The sequence below is a fragment of the Myotis davidii genome, unplaced genomic scaffold, assembly GCF_000327345.1.
Source record: "Myotis davidii unplaced genomic scaffold, ASM32734v1 scaffold211, whole genome shotgun sequence".
Taxonomy (NCBI): Eukaryota; Metazoa; Chordata; class Mammalia; order Chiroptera; family Vespertilionidae; genus Myotis; species Myotis davidii.
This window is the reverse complement of record NW_006282523.1, coordinates 1038062-1052360: the sequence shown is the minus strand read 5'-3', so window position 1 is coordinate 1052360 and position 14299 is coordinate 1038062. Positions and strand designations below refer to the sequence as shown.

The following is a 14299-nucleotide window of genomic DNA, read 5'->3' as shown; positions in this document are numbered from 1 at the left end:
ACCTCAGGGGCTCCCTCCGCCGCAGTCCCCGAGGTGCTGCCCGTGCTGCCCCCTCCAGGCCGGGGCTCTTGCAGCACCTGGACTCGGCCGTGTGCTTCCTCTCGGCGGCGCAGGGCCGTTCCCACGGACAGTCTGTGCCTCTTGTTGACCGTGGGGTCCCTGCACTTGGCACAGGGCTGGGCGTGAACTTGGCTGGCGGGTCAGTGCGTTTGGCTTGTTTGCACCAGGAGGGTGGCCGCCTTGAGCTGAGCAGGTTGGGGCCCAGGTGTGGCCTGGCTGCTGCGGGAGAGGCTCAGCTCTGTCCGTGGTCCGCAGGTCGGCTGGATATTCACAGACCTCGTCTCCGAAGACACCCGCAAGGGCACCGTCCGATACAGTCGGAACAAGGTGAGGGGCTCTCGGCTGGGCGGCTGGGCGTGCTGGTTCACAGGAGGCCGTGGGCGTTGGTTGCGACCAGTTTCCGACGACCTGCAGTTGAGGCCGCAGTGTCTCCTGGGGCGTGGAGGCCACTGTGACCTGCTCTCTCCTCAGGACACCTACTTCCTGAGCGCAGAGGAGTGCATCACCGCGGGGGACTTCCAGAACAAGCACCCCAACATGTGCCGGCTCTCCCCGGACGGGCACTTTGGGTCCAAGTTCGTTACTGCCGTGGCCACAGGTATCGTCAAGACCGTTTCGTTGTGAACGTCATTGTTCACTTGTCATCCTTCACTTACAGTTTCCTGAGACGCGAAGTGACTGTGAGGCTCTGAGCCGAGAGGGACCCTCCCTCAGGTCACACGTCCTCCTGGGACCTTGTCCTGGATGGGGGCTGCATGTTTGCTTTTGCAGCTACACAGAGACCCTCTCGACCTAAATCCTGTCATAAAAACGGGGGTGTCATCTGGCTGGTGTGGCTCAGTGGATGGAGCGTCGGCCCACGGACTGAAGGGTCTCGGGTTCGATTCTGTCAAGGGCACGTACCTCAGTTGCAGGATCAATCCCTGGGTCCTGGTCAGGGCCCGTCGGGGTGGCAACTAATTCATTAACTCCCTTGACCGCTCCGTGCACCTGCTCCAGACCATCCCGGCCACAGCGGGTGCGGGTCTCGCCTGTTTCACCTGAGGTGGGAGCACTGGCTCCCGGTTCCCCCCGGGCAGCTCCCAGCCTGGCCCGCAGGAACATCTGTCTCAGGCCAGCACGGCCTTGAGGGGCTCCTGTTGTTCCACTGGGCGTCCAGGTGACCCCAGGTCATCTCCTGATCTTGAGGTCAGCTGCGTAGTAACCTTTGTTACACCTGCACAGCCGTGTCTTGTGGGGTTCTGCATGTACGTATTGTAACTCACGCATGTTCTAAAGAACCCCTTCTTAAAGCAAGTTTCCAAACCGCTGCTGTGGAAGCTGGTACACTTTTGTATCTCTCTCACATCTCTCTCTCTCTCTCTCTTTCTCTCTCTCTCTCTCTCTCTCTCTCTCTCTTTCTCTCTTCCCATCTCCCTCTCCCCCTCTTTCCCCCCTCCCTTCAACTTTCTCTAAAAATCAATGGAAAAATACCCTTGGGTAAGGGTTAACAACAAAATGGCTGTTATCTACCTGAGTGTGCGGGTCCGTTCAAGGCCATTTGGCTGTGAATAGCTGTTGGTTGGGTGGGACTCGCCTGAACCCAGCAATGTCTGCCGTCTTTTAGGACATTTGGCTGCAGCCGCTCACCCTTCCCCACTGCTGAGCAACCAGCACCTTCCAGATTTCCAGACCCCTCCCCCATCTGCTGTTCTCGGCCCCCAGAGGCTGGGGCAACCTGCCCCTTTAATTACTGTTTCTGTAGGGAGTGACTCGGTGGCCAAAGGCATGTTTTCAGGATGACGGGTTCCTCTTGGTCTCCCGAGCCCCCCCCCGCCCCACGCAGCAGCTCTGACACTCGGCTTGCAGCCGTCACTAACTTTCACTGGAGGTTTACGGGTGGGATCGAGGGACATAAAGTGACGTGTGGGGGCCATGCAGGTGCAGGGAGAGCGGCGCCCTGGGCGGCCACGCTGCAGCGCCGGTGGCCAAGCAGGTTTCTCCAAGGCAGAGGCTGCGTGGGGTGAAGCAGGTGCTGTCGTTGCTCTCACTGCCATGGCTCTGTCCTGTCCTCTCGCCCACTCCCACCTCCTGCCTCCAGAGGCATCCCCCTCACTGGAACGAAAGCTTGCTGGCAGGCAGGCTCCAAACCAGTAGCCCAGGACTTGACTCTGAGCGGAGTTTGGGCGGATATTGGAGAATGTTTACCGTCTTGTTTCCCGAATTCTGAGCGAGGGTGCCCTGGGTGGGGCTGCTTGAGGCGCGGCTGTGGCGGCTCCATGCCCTGTGTTCAAGGCCTGGTGCTCAAGCCACTCGGAAAGATGCTGTTGGATGTTTTTGAAATCTTAGCTACAACAGGCTCCCGTCGGCTTGTCTGCTCTGTTGGTCTAAAGAGGAGCAGATGCGGGCTTGTCTGCGTGTCCTGTGGGTGCTCACGGAAGGTCTCTCTTGCAGGTGGTCCGGACAACCAGGTCCACTTTGAAGGGTACCAGGTGTCCAACCAGTGCATGGCGCTGGTGCGGGACGACTGCCTGCTGCCCTGCAAGGACGCGCCCGAGCTCGGCTACGTCAAGGAGTCCAGCAGTGAGCAGTACGTGCCTGATGTGTTTTATAAGGTAAACACACGGTGGGCTTCCAGTGGACGGAGGCCGTGTGGACCCTGGCCTGCCTGGGCCCCGCCTGGTTCTGGTGCTTTCTGGCCACTGGGCCATTGGTCCACTGCAGTGGTTTAGTCTCAGCTGTGGATGAAGGCGTTCCGGGCTCGGTAGGGCCTGTAACCGGAAGTGGACGTGGCTTCGCTGGATCTGGCGTTTAGACACCAAATCAAACCGAGCAACACAACAAGCTCGGTCTCTAAAAACAAGGCAACGTGCGTGTCAGGGCCTCCCCAGGAGTAAAGACGGAGCTGAGGTCGGTGACGGGCTCTGCAGAAGCTGCCGAGGTTTCCGCTGGCGCTTTAGACAAGTGACTGTCCCTGCTAAGTCTTGGTTTCTCGTGAAAGCTGTAAAACTGCTCTTATTGAGAAGCGCTGTCCGCGTCGACCATGACGAGTCCTGTGCTTCCTGGTGGGACCAGAGACCCCATCTCATGCTCAGCTCGGACTTGTCCCTGGTCGTGACCGAGGTCGCTGCCTGCCCCAACTCCGAGCCGCCTAGGGCTCACCTGGCACCGCCTGCGGCCGCAGGACTTTGTCTTTCTCGGAGAGCAGGGCTGCCTTTATGTCTGAAAGTACTTTGTCTTCATTTTTCAAGGCCGTTTCACTGGGTAGACAGGGCTGAAGGTTTGCGCCACAGTCACCTGACCCACAGGTTTCCCCAGGAGGTCGCTGTCACCCCGCGGGTCCCTCTGTCCATAGCGCGGCTCTTCCCGCTGCTGAGCCGTCCTCCCGTGTCAGGGTTTTTGCGGTCTCATCGGGATGTGCCCGGGCCCTGGCACGCGTGTCCTGTCGGGTTTGTTAAGCTGCTGGGTCTGTGGGTGGATGGTGTCGTTTGGGGCCCTTGTGTTAATTTCTGTTGCTGCCCTAGCACGGCTGCAGCTGGGTGGTTGTGACACACAACACGTGTGACTCCCCTGACCGCTCCATGCACCTGCTCCAGGCCATCCCGGCCACAGCGGTGCGGGTCTCGCCTGTTTCACCTGAGGTGGGAGCACTGGCTCCCGGTTCCCCCCGGGCAGCTCCCAGCCTGGCCCGCAGGAACATCTGTCTCAGGCCAGCAGGGCCTTGAGGGGCTCCTGTTGTTCCACTGGGCGTCCAGGTGACCCCAGGCCATCTCCTGATCTTGAGGTCAGCTGCGTAGTAACCTTTGTTACACCTGCACAGCCGTGTCTTGTGGGGTTCTACATGTACGTATTGTAACTCCCACATGTTCTAAAGAACCCCTTCTAAAAGCAAGTTTCCAAACCGCTGCTGTGGAAGCTGGTACACTTCTGTATCGAGCACCTTTGCTGTTTCTGTCCCTTAATTCCCATGAGGGTCCTGTTGGGGTTTCCAGGACCGCACCCCGTACCCCCCACCCCCCGCCTGTCCTCCTGCAGCCAGGCTTCTGGGGCAGCACCAGAGCCCATGCTCTTGTCCTGTTTCACCGTCCAGGACGTGCTGTCGGGATTTCGTCATTACCCTGAGGTGGCTGTGGGTGGTGTTTAATTCTGCCAGGTGGGCAGTGTGCTTTCTCGGGTCGCGCTGTGTGCTGCTGGCAGGTGCCCGCAGGCCTGTGCTCCTGCCTTGGTCTCACGCTGTTTCCGTGGGTTGTTAGCTGCGCGTTTGTAGCCCTGGAGGGTGGAGCCTGAAGGCGGGCGTGGAAGCCACTGTCCTGGGGCACTGGGTCAGGCTTAACGCGTGAAGCGGCCGTGCTGCAGCGTTGGCGTGAGGAGCCTGGTGAGAACTTCTTCCCACTGCAGCCTGTGAGGTCGCAGGTGAAGCTGCTCACACCGTGTGCTGCCTCTTGGCTGTTCTTAGGGAAGAACAGTGCATTCAGGGTTTCACCCGCCTTTTCCAGAGCAGGTGGTACCCGATGGGCGGGGTTTGCTGCTGTCCCAGCACCAGGCCCGGCGCCTTAACGCTCATGCAGGCAGGGGCCCTGGGCTTCTCCGCTGTCTCCGTGCTGGTGCGCTGGGTCCAGATGTGGCCGTGGCGGGGAGGGAGGCAGGAGGAACCACGATCTTTGACTTAGTGTCTTGCTCAAGGAGGAGCTAAAACTGCTGACACTTTGGCAGCTGCCTGACGTCGAACGAAGGCGTCTCCTCCAGCTCCTGAACTGGCATTGCTGACGCTTGTGGAAGTGATTGCCTGTGAGACGGGGTGGGGGCGTTGCCTGCTCTTCCCCCAGGGAAGAGGGGCCTGCAGCACCTCTGTCTTCTGGGGGAGCAGAGAGGTGTGGTTGGGTAGTGAAATTTGAGAGAGAACAGCTAGCCAGAGAGAGCGGCTTTAAAAAGAGCCCCGGGAGGGGTCACAGCGAGCAGATGCTGCGACTGCTTCTGCGGTCGGAGCTTCATTCAACCTGAAGACGAGTTCCGATGGGCGCCTTACGTGTGAGTCGCTGCAGGTTAGGGCTTGTAGGGCGAGCGCGCATTGTTGGAAGTGGTGGTTTGGTTGGATTGGATTTGACTCCTGCCTCCTGGTCTCCTCCATCGAGAAACTGCCGCCTCCGGAGCCCCGGGCCTCAGCAGGCTCCCTCCTCTGGCTGCCGGTGGGAGCCGGTGAGCTGGGCCAGCTTGGCTGCCGAGGAAACCAGCGCAGGGCACCCCCTCCTCCCCTCCAGGGCTTGGTCTGACCGAGGGCTCTGCGTCCGGGGCGGCGGGGGTGGCCGTGCTCGCACCCAGGCGGGTCCAAGAGCGTTAAGACAGAGAGTTTCACGTAAGCCCCCGTCACTGGGAAGCACGGGTGTAACCGCTACGACTCCGTGAGTGACTACACCATGCAAAGTGGTGCCCCCCTGCAGAATCCCTCATGAGAAGCCTCGGTCTCAGGAGTTTCATTTCCAGGGCCCTGTTTGAACACAGCATGTTTGACATAAATCAGGTTTAATTGTCATTTTATGATTAATGACCATATGCTGGCCGTTTCCCCCATAATTAAACTTTATGTTCCGCATCTGACAAAGCAAAACTGTGTGGACTCTGACAGATTGGCGGCGGGTTTCCGTGTCTGTGTCCTTGTGTGCATGTGGCTCATGTGCGCATTTTCTTAGAGACGTGTAAGTATTCAGTTCCATCAAGTGGGGTTTCTGAGGTGTGAGAGCGTGGAGACGGAGCGCTCAGCCCCACGTGGGAGCCTGTGGAGAAGAGGCGGCCGTGGGGCGGGCCTGGCATCCTTCTGCCCAGCGAGTCCCGTGGAGGCAGCACAGAGAGCTCCTAGGGATGGAAGGCGGGCCCTGCAGGAAAAGGCTCACTTTCCTTCCTGCTTTCACACACCTCAGCAAGAACTGTCGCCGTTTACCAGGGGAGACAGCTCACGAGGGGAGAAAGGTCGCTGGTCAGCAAACTTCCACTCACCATTGTTTCCCTTTCAGGACATAGACAAGTTTGGCAACGAGATCACCCAGCTGGCCCGCCCGCTGCCCGTGGAGTATCTGATCATAGATGTAAGTGTGTGCCCCAGGCCCCAGGAGCACGCTGGAGCCAGGGCTGCGGGGGGGAAGGCGGCTGGCGCAGGCCAAGGCCCGGGAGGGCTCCTGGCTTCCCTGAGGAGCCCTCAATTTTAAGGGCTTTTTCTTTTAGTTTTTCCCCTTAAAAACAATTAGGTGTTAACTTCTCCCAAACTGAAGTGCAACAAAATACCACCAACCAGTCCACACATGGCGGATGCAGGTGCTGCCCTGGTCACAGCTGCTGCCACGGCCGGTCCTCAGGGACCAGCCGTCATGGCCTCCAGGGGGGGCAGTGGGGTTTCCTGGATGGAGCTCCAGGAGCCGAGAGGGCACCTGCTCCCGTGCATCTGCCCAGGGTCTCAGCTCTGCTCTGGCCTCAGGCTCAGGTCACAGATGAGGCCACAGACCAAGGCGGTGACTGACCTGACGATAGCGCGACAGCAGCAGGCAATGCTCTGACTGCTGGGCCCCGTGGGCTGTGCTGGGCTTGGGACGGCATGTGAGGCAGGCCTCGTGTTGGAGGGCGGGCCCAGGAGCTCACCCGTCGGTGCTGCATCCAGTCGACAGCGCCCAAGAACATAGCGATTACTCAGGCCGCAGGCATCTGGGTTCAGACCACCTGGGTGTGATGCAGAGGCAGACAGGTCGCGGATACACTCTCAGGCGGAGTCGGCGCTGTGAAGCAGCTTCCTAAGGTCCCCCCCCAGAGGCCGCCCACCTGCCCACCCACCCTGAGTTCTTGCCTCGCGCATGGTCCCGGTTGTGTTTGGTAGAGGAGGGAGCACGGTCCCTGTGACGCCCAGTTCCTGTGGAAGAAGTTCCCGGGCAGCAGGGGCCAGACAAGTACTCAGCTCCTCGCCCCCCAGGTCCAGGCCTGACGAGGCCATCTGGTGTCTGAAACCTTGTGACTGGGCCAATGTCCCAGGCTCCTGTGGAGGTTGTCGGAGGGGCCCACGCATCGGCCAGTCGGCCCCGAGAAGGGCCGGGAGGGAGAGGATTGAAGCAGAGGACCCGGTGCCTGGGCCTGTGCCCACACCCTGGGCACCCTGATTAGTCCCGGGCTCTCCAGGGCAAGTGCACGTCAAACAAGCCCTTCCCTTCGCTCCACTCTCACCCACTAGCAGGCGCTCTGCTTCCCAAAGGGAGGGACCGAGCTGTCCACGGGCTTTGTCCCAGCAGCATGGGCCACCCTGCCCTCGTCTTTCGAACCGTGACAGCGGCTAAAACTGAGTCCCGTGTATGTGTGTGGCCATCCTGAGGGCTTGACATGTCTGAGCATTTAATCCTCTGAGCAGCCTTAGGTGCAGGCGCCGGGTCAGCCTCATCTTACAGATGAGCAGAAAGGCTGAGGTGGTGTGGCCCACAAGCCACACCGCTGGGACGGGCCAGTGGCTCAGGTCCACGCCCTCCGCTGTGACCCGCCCGTCTGGTCAGCGAGGCACAGCACCGCCCATTGCTGCCCGCCTCCTGACCTTTTAGAAACAGCCCGAGGACCCAGAAGAGCTGCCCTGAGCCTGGCCCGCAGGCTGCTGCCGCTGGTGCTGAACTGCGGAGGGAACGCTGTGGCCACCGAAGGGGCAGGCATGGCCACGCGGCTCTCGTGGGCACCACCCTGGGTCTCACGTGCCCTCGTCATCACCAGAGCACGTCTGAGCCGAACGAGGGCGCGGCTCTCTTTGGACACAGGCTCTTGACTCCAGCTGTTCTGGGGGGACAACAGGGAGCTGTGCCCCATCTCAGGCCCCGATTCCCTTCCCGCCCTGACTCTGGAGCAGCCCATGGACTTCAGGGCTCGCGCGGCTCTCCGACCCTCGGCTGCTCTGCAGGGCCTCAGACCCAGAGGTAGAGCAGAGTCTGCTCCTGAGCTGCCTCCTCGGCCTCCGGGCCGTGCCCGTGGTTCACCTTGAGGTCGTCCAGGGCCACGGAGAGCACGGGTGGGGGGGGAGGGGGCGGGATGCCCGTCGGCTGGAAGCCGCCCTCTGCTGACCCAGGGGGGCTGCGTTGTATCGAGGCGGCAGACAGCAGCTGCCTGGGGGCGGGGCCGTCTTGGAAGCTTCTGGAAACTGCTCTGAGCGCTTCCCAGGGTCAGGTTCGGAGTCCGCTCAGAGTGGCCCAGTGGTGCCGTCCTTGTGGGCAGGGAGGCCGCTGGCTCTGTGAGTGCTCGAGGCTCGGGCTGCTCTGTCCGGAGGGCCGCCCGCACCGTCCGCACAGTTCACTGACGCGGTTTGTCTTTCTGTTCCTTAGATCACGACAACTTTCCCCAAGGATCCAGTTTACACTTTTTCTATTTCACAAAACCCGTTTCCTATAGAAAACCGGGACGTGTTGGGGGAAACACAGGTGAGCGCTCGGCTCTCGAAGCCGGATTCAAAGTGCCTGCTGCCCGTTTGGGTAGGGCCGGGGTCCTGGTCCGGCGGTGGGCAGGCAGGGGAGAGTGATGTCCGTCGGCCTGGAAGCCCTCAGGAGGCCTCAGGAGGGAGGGCTTTCGGGCCGGAACGATGGGTGTTCATGTCTCCCCTCCGCCCTCCGTCCAGGACTTCCACAGTTTGGCCACCTACCTGTCGCAGAATACCTCCGCCATGTTCTTGGACACCATCTCGGATTTCCACCTCCTGCTCTTCCTGGTCACCAACGAAGTCATGCCTCTGCAGGTGGGGAGCGAGTGTGCCGGGGGCTGGGCACAGGGCACCCTCTTCCTCTTCCTCTGGAGGAGGCGGCCAGTCCCCTGCCCCCTGTGCTATTGATGGAGAGTGACTCACCCTCGGCGTCTGCCTGCAGACGCGTCTCGGTGGGGCCAGTCTGCTTGGTGTGAGCGAACCACGGGGGGACAGGGACGGAGGGCGGTTAGCTCGGTCCCCGGCTGAGCCCTGTCCGGGCAGCTCCAGAACCACAGCCGCTCCTTCCCTGTCTTCCCTCCCTAGCCGGCTGCTCTGGCCGTCGGCGGGCGGGTGGGCAGGCACCCAGGCCCCGTGCAGCTGCAGTTGGCGCCTATGGGACACAGAGGAAGGAGAGGGCGAGTGCCCGGCGCAGGCACTCTCAGCGGGCGGGCCTGGGTGCGGGCAGCGTCCCGCCAGGAGCCCCCGTGGCACCCGGTGTGGGTGGCCTTTCTGCCCGAGGCCCCAGGAAGCACGAGAGAAGGGGCCTCTGATGCTGACTCAGCGCATCCCCCCAGGAAACGGATGCAGCAGAGGGGCCCCCCAAGGAGCCCAGGCTTTTCTGTCGGCTGGCCTGTGGCTGCTCTTGTATTTTACTGGCTTTGTCTGCCATTTCACACCAGGCACCAAGACACCCAGAGAGGTGCAGCTCCGGGCCCAGGATCAGCTGCCGCCGTCCGGTGGGAGGGGTGGGGCCGGGCCGGGCCGGGCTCTCCCCGTCAGAGCTCCTGCGGGGCAGCAGGGACCGTCGGCGTCACTGCCAGGCATCACTTTCTGCAGGGACTGCGCCCCCTCTCTCCTGTAAAGCAGTTTGATTCTCTGCCCTTTGGCCCTGGGGGCCTGGGCTGTGGTGTGTATTGGAAGGCGGGATTGAGAAGGTAAGGGACCTGAGGAGGGGCGTGGACGCAGGACCTTGACTCCTGCCCATCCAACTCAGCCCAGGAGCCTGTCATCTGGGTGCTGACAGATGGTTCAGTGGCGGCACGGCGCATGGGAGGAATGTAAGTGCTGGCTCAGTTTGGCACTGGTGCTGCACGGGAGTGTGTGGCCGTGCGTTTCAAAGTGACGGCCTGTGAGGGTTCCGCATCCCCTCCCAAGTGTGTGATGCTGGGGAGAAGCCGACAGGTAGGAGCCGTCCACCGCAGGCCGCGCATGTTCCCTCCTGTTGGCTTTGCAGGACAGCATCAGCTTGCTGCTGGAGGCCGTGCGGACCCGGAACGAGGAGCTCGCCCAGACCTGGAAGAAGTCGGAGCAGTGGGCTACCATTGAGCAGCTCTGCAGTAAGTGCTCCCTCTCTTCATCCCAGGACACCCCTCGGGCTCCCGGGACCAGCGCTCCCAGCTCCCGAGGCCCCGGCAGCCTGGCCACAGACACGTGCTGACCGTGTGGCGGCCACCGGGCGCTGGGCGCACGCTCTCGGGCTGTGAGTGCGCGTGGTGAGCTGCTCAGCTTTCCAGACTCCGGAGCAGCTGCTCGGCGTCCACGTGGACTCCGATGGGCAGTGAGGTTGAGCTTAGCTGGTGGGACGTCCTCCCTGTGAGAATGACAAGCCGCTTCTCCCCTCTGCAGGCACTGTTGGGGTGCAGCTTCCGGGCCTCCAGGAGTACGGAGCCGTCGGGGGCTCCTCGCATGCCGCTGCGGCCGCCATGTGGGCCTGTGAGCACTGCACCTTCATGAACCAGCCGGGCACCGGCCACTGCGAGATGTGCAGCCTCCCCCGGACCTAGGGCTTCGGCCCTGCTGGCAGGACTGGGCCCCTGCCCGCTCTGAAGCTGGACGTGGAGACGGCCACTCTTCATGGAGGGCGGGGGGCTGCCCCAGGGTCTCCCCCACGAAGCCTCTCGGCACCAGCTTTCCTGGAAGATGGAGCCCCTCCCAGCAGAGGGGCAGGTGCCGCGGACGCCTCTCGGTGGGAGGACTGGCGCCCCGACAGCGCCGCCTGCAGGGGAGGGCGTGCTTGCTGCCAGCCTCCCCCGTCCTCTGGACGCTGTTTGCTCTTGCCCCCCCCCCGCCCTGGCTGGGCTCTTGCTGGCCTCTGTCAGCCTGTTCTCTGGGCAGACCCTGCTGTGGGGGCCACTTCTCCCCCACCCGGGAGCCATTGTCTGGTGGAAACGCAAGTGGCCACGGGCTCGCGGCCTCCCTTCTGCTTGGTCCGCAGGTCACTTTGCTGCCCACCCCTTCTCCCGCTCTCACCCGACCTCCAGGTGGGATTTAAAGTTGGCATTGGTCGTAATAACAGTTATCAGTAATTCCTGCCCAGAAGACTTTTATTTATTTTTTTAAAGATAAAAACTGCATAAAAGGGGAGTGAGAGAGACTAGTTTCCACTTCCTTCCCTCCAGGGAGTCCCTGTGGGAGTGTGCAGGGTGGTGAGTGCAGAAGGGGACCGACCCACCGTCGGTTCTCCTTGGAAGTGAACCTCAGTGCCTGAGACTTGTGCTGGGTGCCCGGCTGCGGCAGCAGAGGCCCGGCCCTCTGAGCAGGGCACAGCTGGGCATCAGTGAGACAGCTGACCAGGTGGCCCAGGACTGGAAGCTCTGGTCCCTTTGCCCCCATACAGTTCCTTCCTGGGCCCTCGCCCGGCTCTGGCCTCTGACACAGTGATGTGGCCATTGAGACAGGCCTGGGGGAGGGAGGGGCCTGGCCTGTTGTGAAACCACGTGGGTCGGCGGCCAAGGGCACTGGAAGGCTGCCAGTGGTGCAAGGTCTGGCCATCCCACGTGTGCTCTGGGGTCCCCGCACATCCTCTGGCTGGGCTGTGGCCGGGCCCTGCCCAGGATCCTGCGGGCACTGATGCCTCTTTGCCTTAATAAGAGCTGCTGACTCTGAGCTGCTCTGCACCCACTGGGGAGGCCAGCCCAGGCACAGCTGCTTAGGAACCCCACATCTGCCCTGGGGGGCTGGCCTGGGGGCCCTCCCCACCTCCCAGTGCAAGGAAGGCGCTTGATGTTGGCTGCAGTGGGAACAGCCCTGTCTGGCACCTCCAGGTGCACCGCACAGACTCGTCTGCTCGTCGGCGGGGGCTGATCAGGGGTCCGGCCGGGGCAGAGGGCTGGTCTGGGGGCAGGAGGGGCAGAGTAGCCGCCCAGAGCACAGCCACCTGCACAGACCGTCGGTCGCCCTCCCAGCAGCCCTGGCCTGTGGTCCCTGCGGCCAGATGGAGGCTGCAGGTGGACCTCGCCGCCCAGGGCCTGCGCCTGCCCAGCTAGCTTCTCACCAGCATCCTCACTCAGCCTGGCATCGGAATCCACTTGTTCTGTGTCTTTTAGCGAAAGAAAAAGCGTGATTCTCTGCTTCTGGTTTTGAGTCGCCCTTTGTTCAATAATGCTCTTTCTTCTATTGTCCAAAGAGTAAGAGCTCAGGCAGCTCAGCCACCACCTCCTGCACAGGGAGGGCCCAGCCCCCTGCGTCCACCTGCCCTCGTGTGTGAGCACAACCCTCTCTGCTACCAGGCCCCACAGCGGAGGTTGGCGGAGTGAACTCGGCCGGCTGCTGGCCCGCCTCCCCCTTGGTGCTCCCACATCCCTGCAGCGCGCTTTCCCTGTCCGCAGGGCCAGTTCACAAGCCGTGTCAGGCAGGCACCACTGGAGGGTAGGGACCCCTGCCCCACCAGGCTCCAGGGCTCTGCTCCCAGCAGGTGGGAGGTGGGGGAGGAAGAGGGGAGCCTGGCCTCCCTGGGTGCCCTTCCTGACCGTCACCCAGGTGTCACTCCTGGGCCTGCGTGCTGGGACAGGTGCGTGTGGCCAGGCAGCAGGGGAAGGGGGCAGCCCTGGAGCCCCTCAGCTGCAGGGAACAGGCCAGAGGGACACGCTGCTGGCCTGAGCGACCTGCCCTCTGGGTTCGGTGGCAGCCTTCGTGCACCGTCAGCACACACGGTGACTGCTCCCGGAACAGGCATATAGGCACCAGGGCTGGTGGGCAGGCCCCTCCCTGAGACAGGCTGTCACCAGCATGGCTCGCACCAGCTCCCACGCCCAGGTGTGGCCGCTGTGCTGGCCGAGGGCACCTGAGGCTGCTGAGCTTGGTTCTGGAAGGAAGGTTCTCGGACCTCCCCCAAGTGATCCAGCAGGTGGAGTGCACTACTTGGCAACCATCTCAGGGCCGCCCTCCTACCCTGCACGTGCACCCCATCACGGCTGTGCTGCCTCTGAGCAGCGCCTTGCACAGCCTGAAGCCCCTGCCCCCTCACGTCTGGGAACGTGATCTGTCCTTAGGAAGGTGACACTGCCTCCAGATTTGGCACAGACCACTGGCTGCCAGGCTTCCGGCCGGGAGCAGGGGGGCCCCTCCGTCCCCCTCGGGTCTGAGCCAACCATAGCCCTTTGCTCGTGCCCGACCTCCACGATCGGCACTCCAGGCCCCCTTGGTGTTTGGACGGGCAGGTGATGCTCATCAATCCGCACGTCACAGGTGCAGCCAGCCTGGGCTCGGGGCCAGGAGCCTGCTAGCCGGGCAGAAGGTAGTGGGCCGGGGGCCGCTCACTTAACAGTGTGGGGAAACCTGCAAGTTTGCTGAGCAGGGCAGCTCAGAACACGTGTGGGCGGGGGCAGGGTGCTTTAGAGTGGGACGTGGCTAGGAAGGAGCATGGCACCATGGGAAGGCCTTCCCTGTGCCTGGTGGCCTCCTCCCAGCGCCCAGCATAGAGGGGGCAGCACTGCCAGTGCCACGCGCCCGCTGCCCACCCAGCGCCAGGGAGGACAGCGGCTGGCTGCTGCCCGGGGTGAGTGCCCGCCTCCACCTCAAGGGCAGTGAGGACGTTCGCTGCTGCTGGTTCTGTTTGGCAGGGTCACCAGCCTCCCTGGTGCCAGCTTAACTCCAAGCCAGAGAACACTTGGCAGCTGGGCCCCTTCAGCATGCCATGCCTGCCGTGCCCCCCACGTGCCTCTCATGGGTGGCCTTGGAGGCTGTCCCATTGGCTTTTTAAAAAATATATAGTTTTATTTCAGAGAGAAAGGGGAGAGGGAGAGAAACATCAATCATGAGAATCATGGACGGGCTGCCTCCTGCACGCCCCACACTGGGGATGGAGCCCGCAACCTGGGCCTGTGCCCTGACCGAGGATCGAACTCTGACCTCCTGGTTCATAGGTCAACACTCAACCACTGAGCCAGGCTGGCTGGGCCCACGGGCTTAGAGAGGGGTGTAGCCTGCAGGCACCTTCAGGGGTGCTTCGGTCTCCACTTCTCCCCAGCCCTGGAGGATGAGGGCAGCCCTGTGGGGGCAGAGCTGCCTGCCCTCCCTCCACTCACCCCCGGGGATGATGGCTGGTGACCCCCCTCATTTTCTCTATGGCCCTGCCTCCAGCCCAGAATTCCTCTGGCTTACCCCACTGTCCATGCAAACCAACACACCCACACCCCATAGGTGTCCAGGCACGGAGGGGGCACGTCTGTCCACGTCTGGCTCAGCAGGTCAGAGGGATGGGACCCACCCCTAGGCCCAGAGCCTCTGGCTGTGGAAGCAGCAGGAGCGGGCACGGCCCGCCCGCTCCCGCCCCGCAGCATCCAGGCCCCCCCCAAT

General features: G+C 62.5%; 1 protein-coding gene across 1 annotated transcript in view; it reads left to right on the top strand.

Annotated features, from left to right (window-relative positions):
- Positions 1-12072, top strand: part of NPLOC4 (NPL4 homolog, ubiquitin recognition factor) — a 32004-nt gene extending 19932 nt beyond the window's left edge. Inside the window, exons 10-17 of the mRNA XM_015559971.1 lie at positions 316-387; positions 532-658; positions 2494-2654; positions 6048-6119; positions 8370-8465; positions 8660-8776; positions 9957-10059; positions 10349-12072. Coding sequence (XP_015415457.1) covers positions 316-387; positions 532-658; positions 2494-2654; positions 6048-6119; positions 8370-8465; positions 8660-8776; positions 9957-10059; positions 10349-10506 — 906 coding nt within the window. The 3' untranslated portion in view covers positions 10507-12072. The remainder of the gene's footprint in view (positions 1-315; positions 388-531; positions 659-2493; positions 2655-6047; positions 6120-8369; positions 8466-8659; positions 8777-9956; positions 10060-10348) is intronic.
- The last annotated feature ends 2227 nt before the right edge of the window (positions 12073-14299 follow it).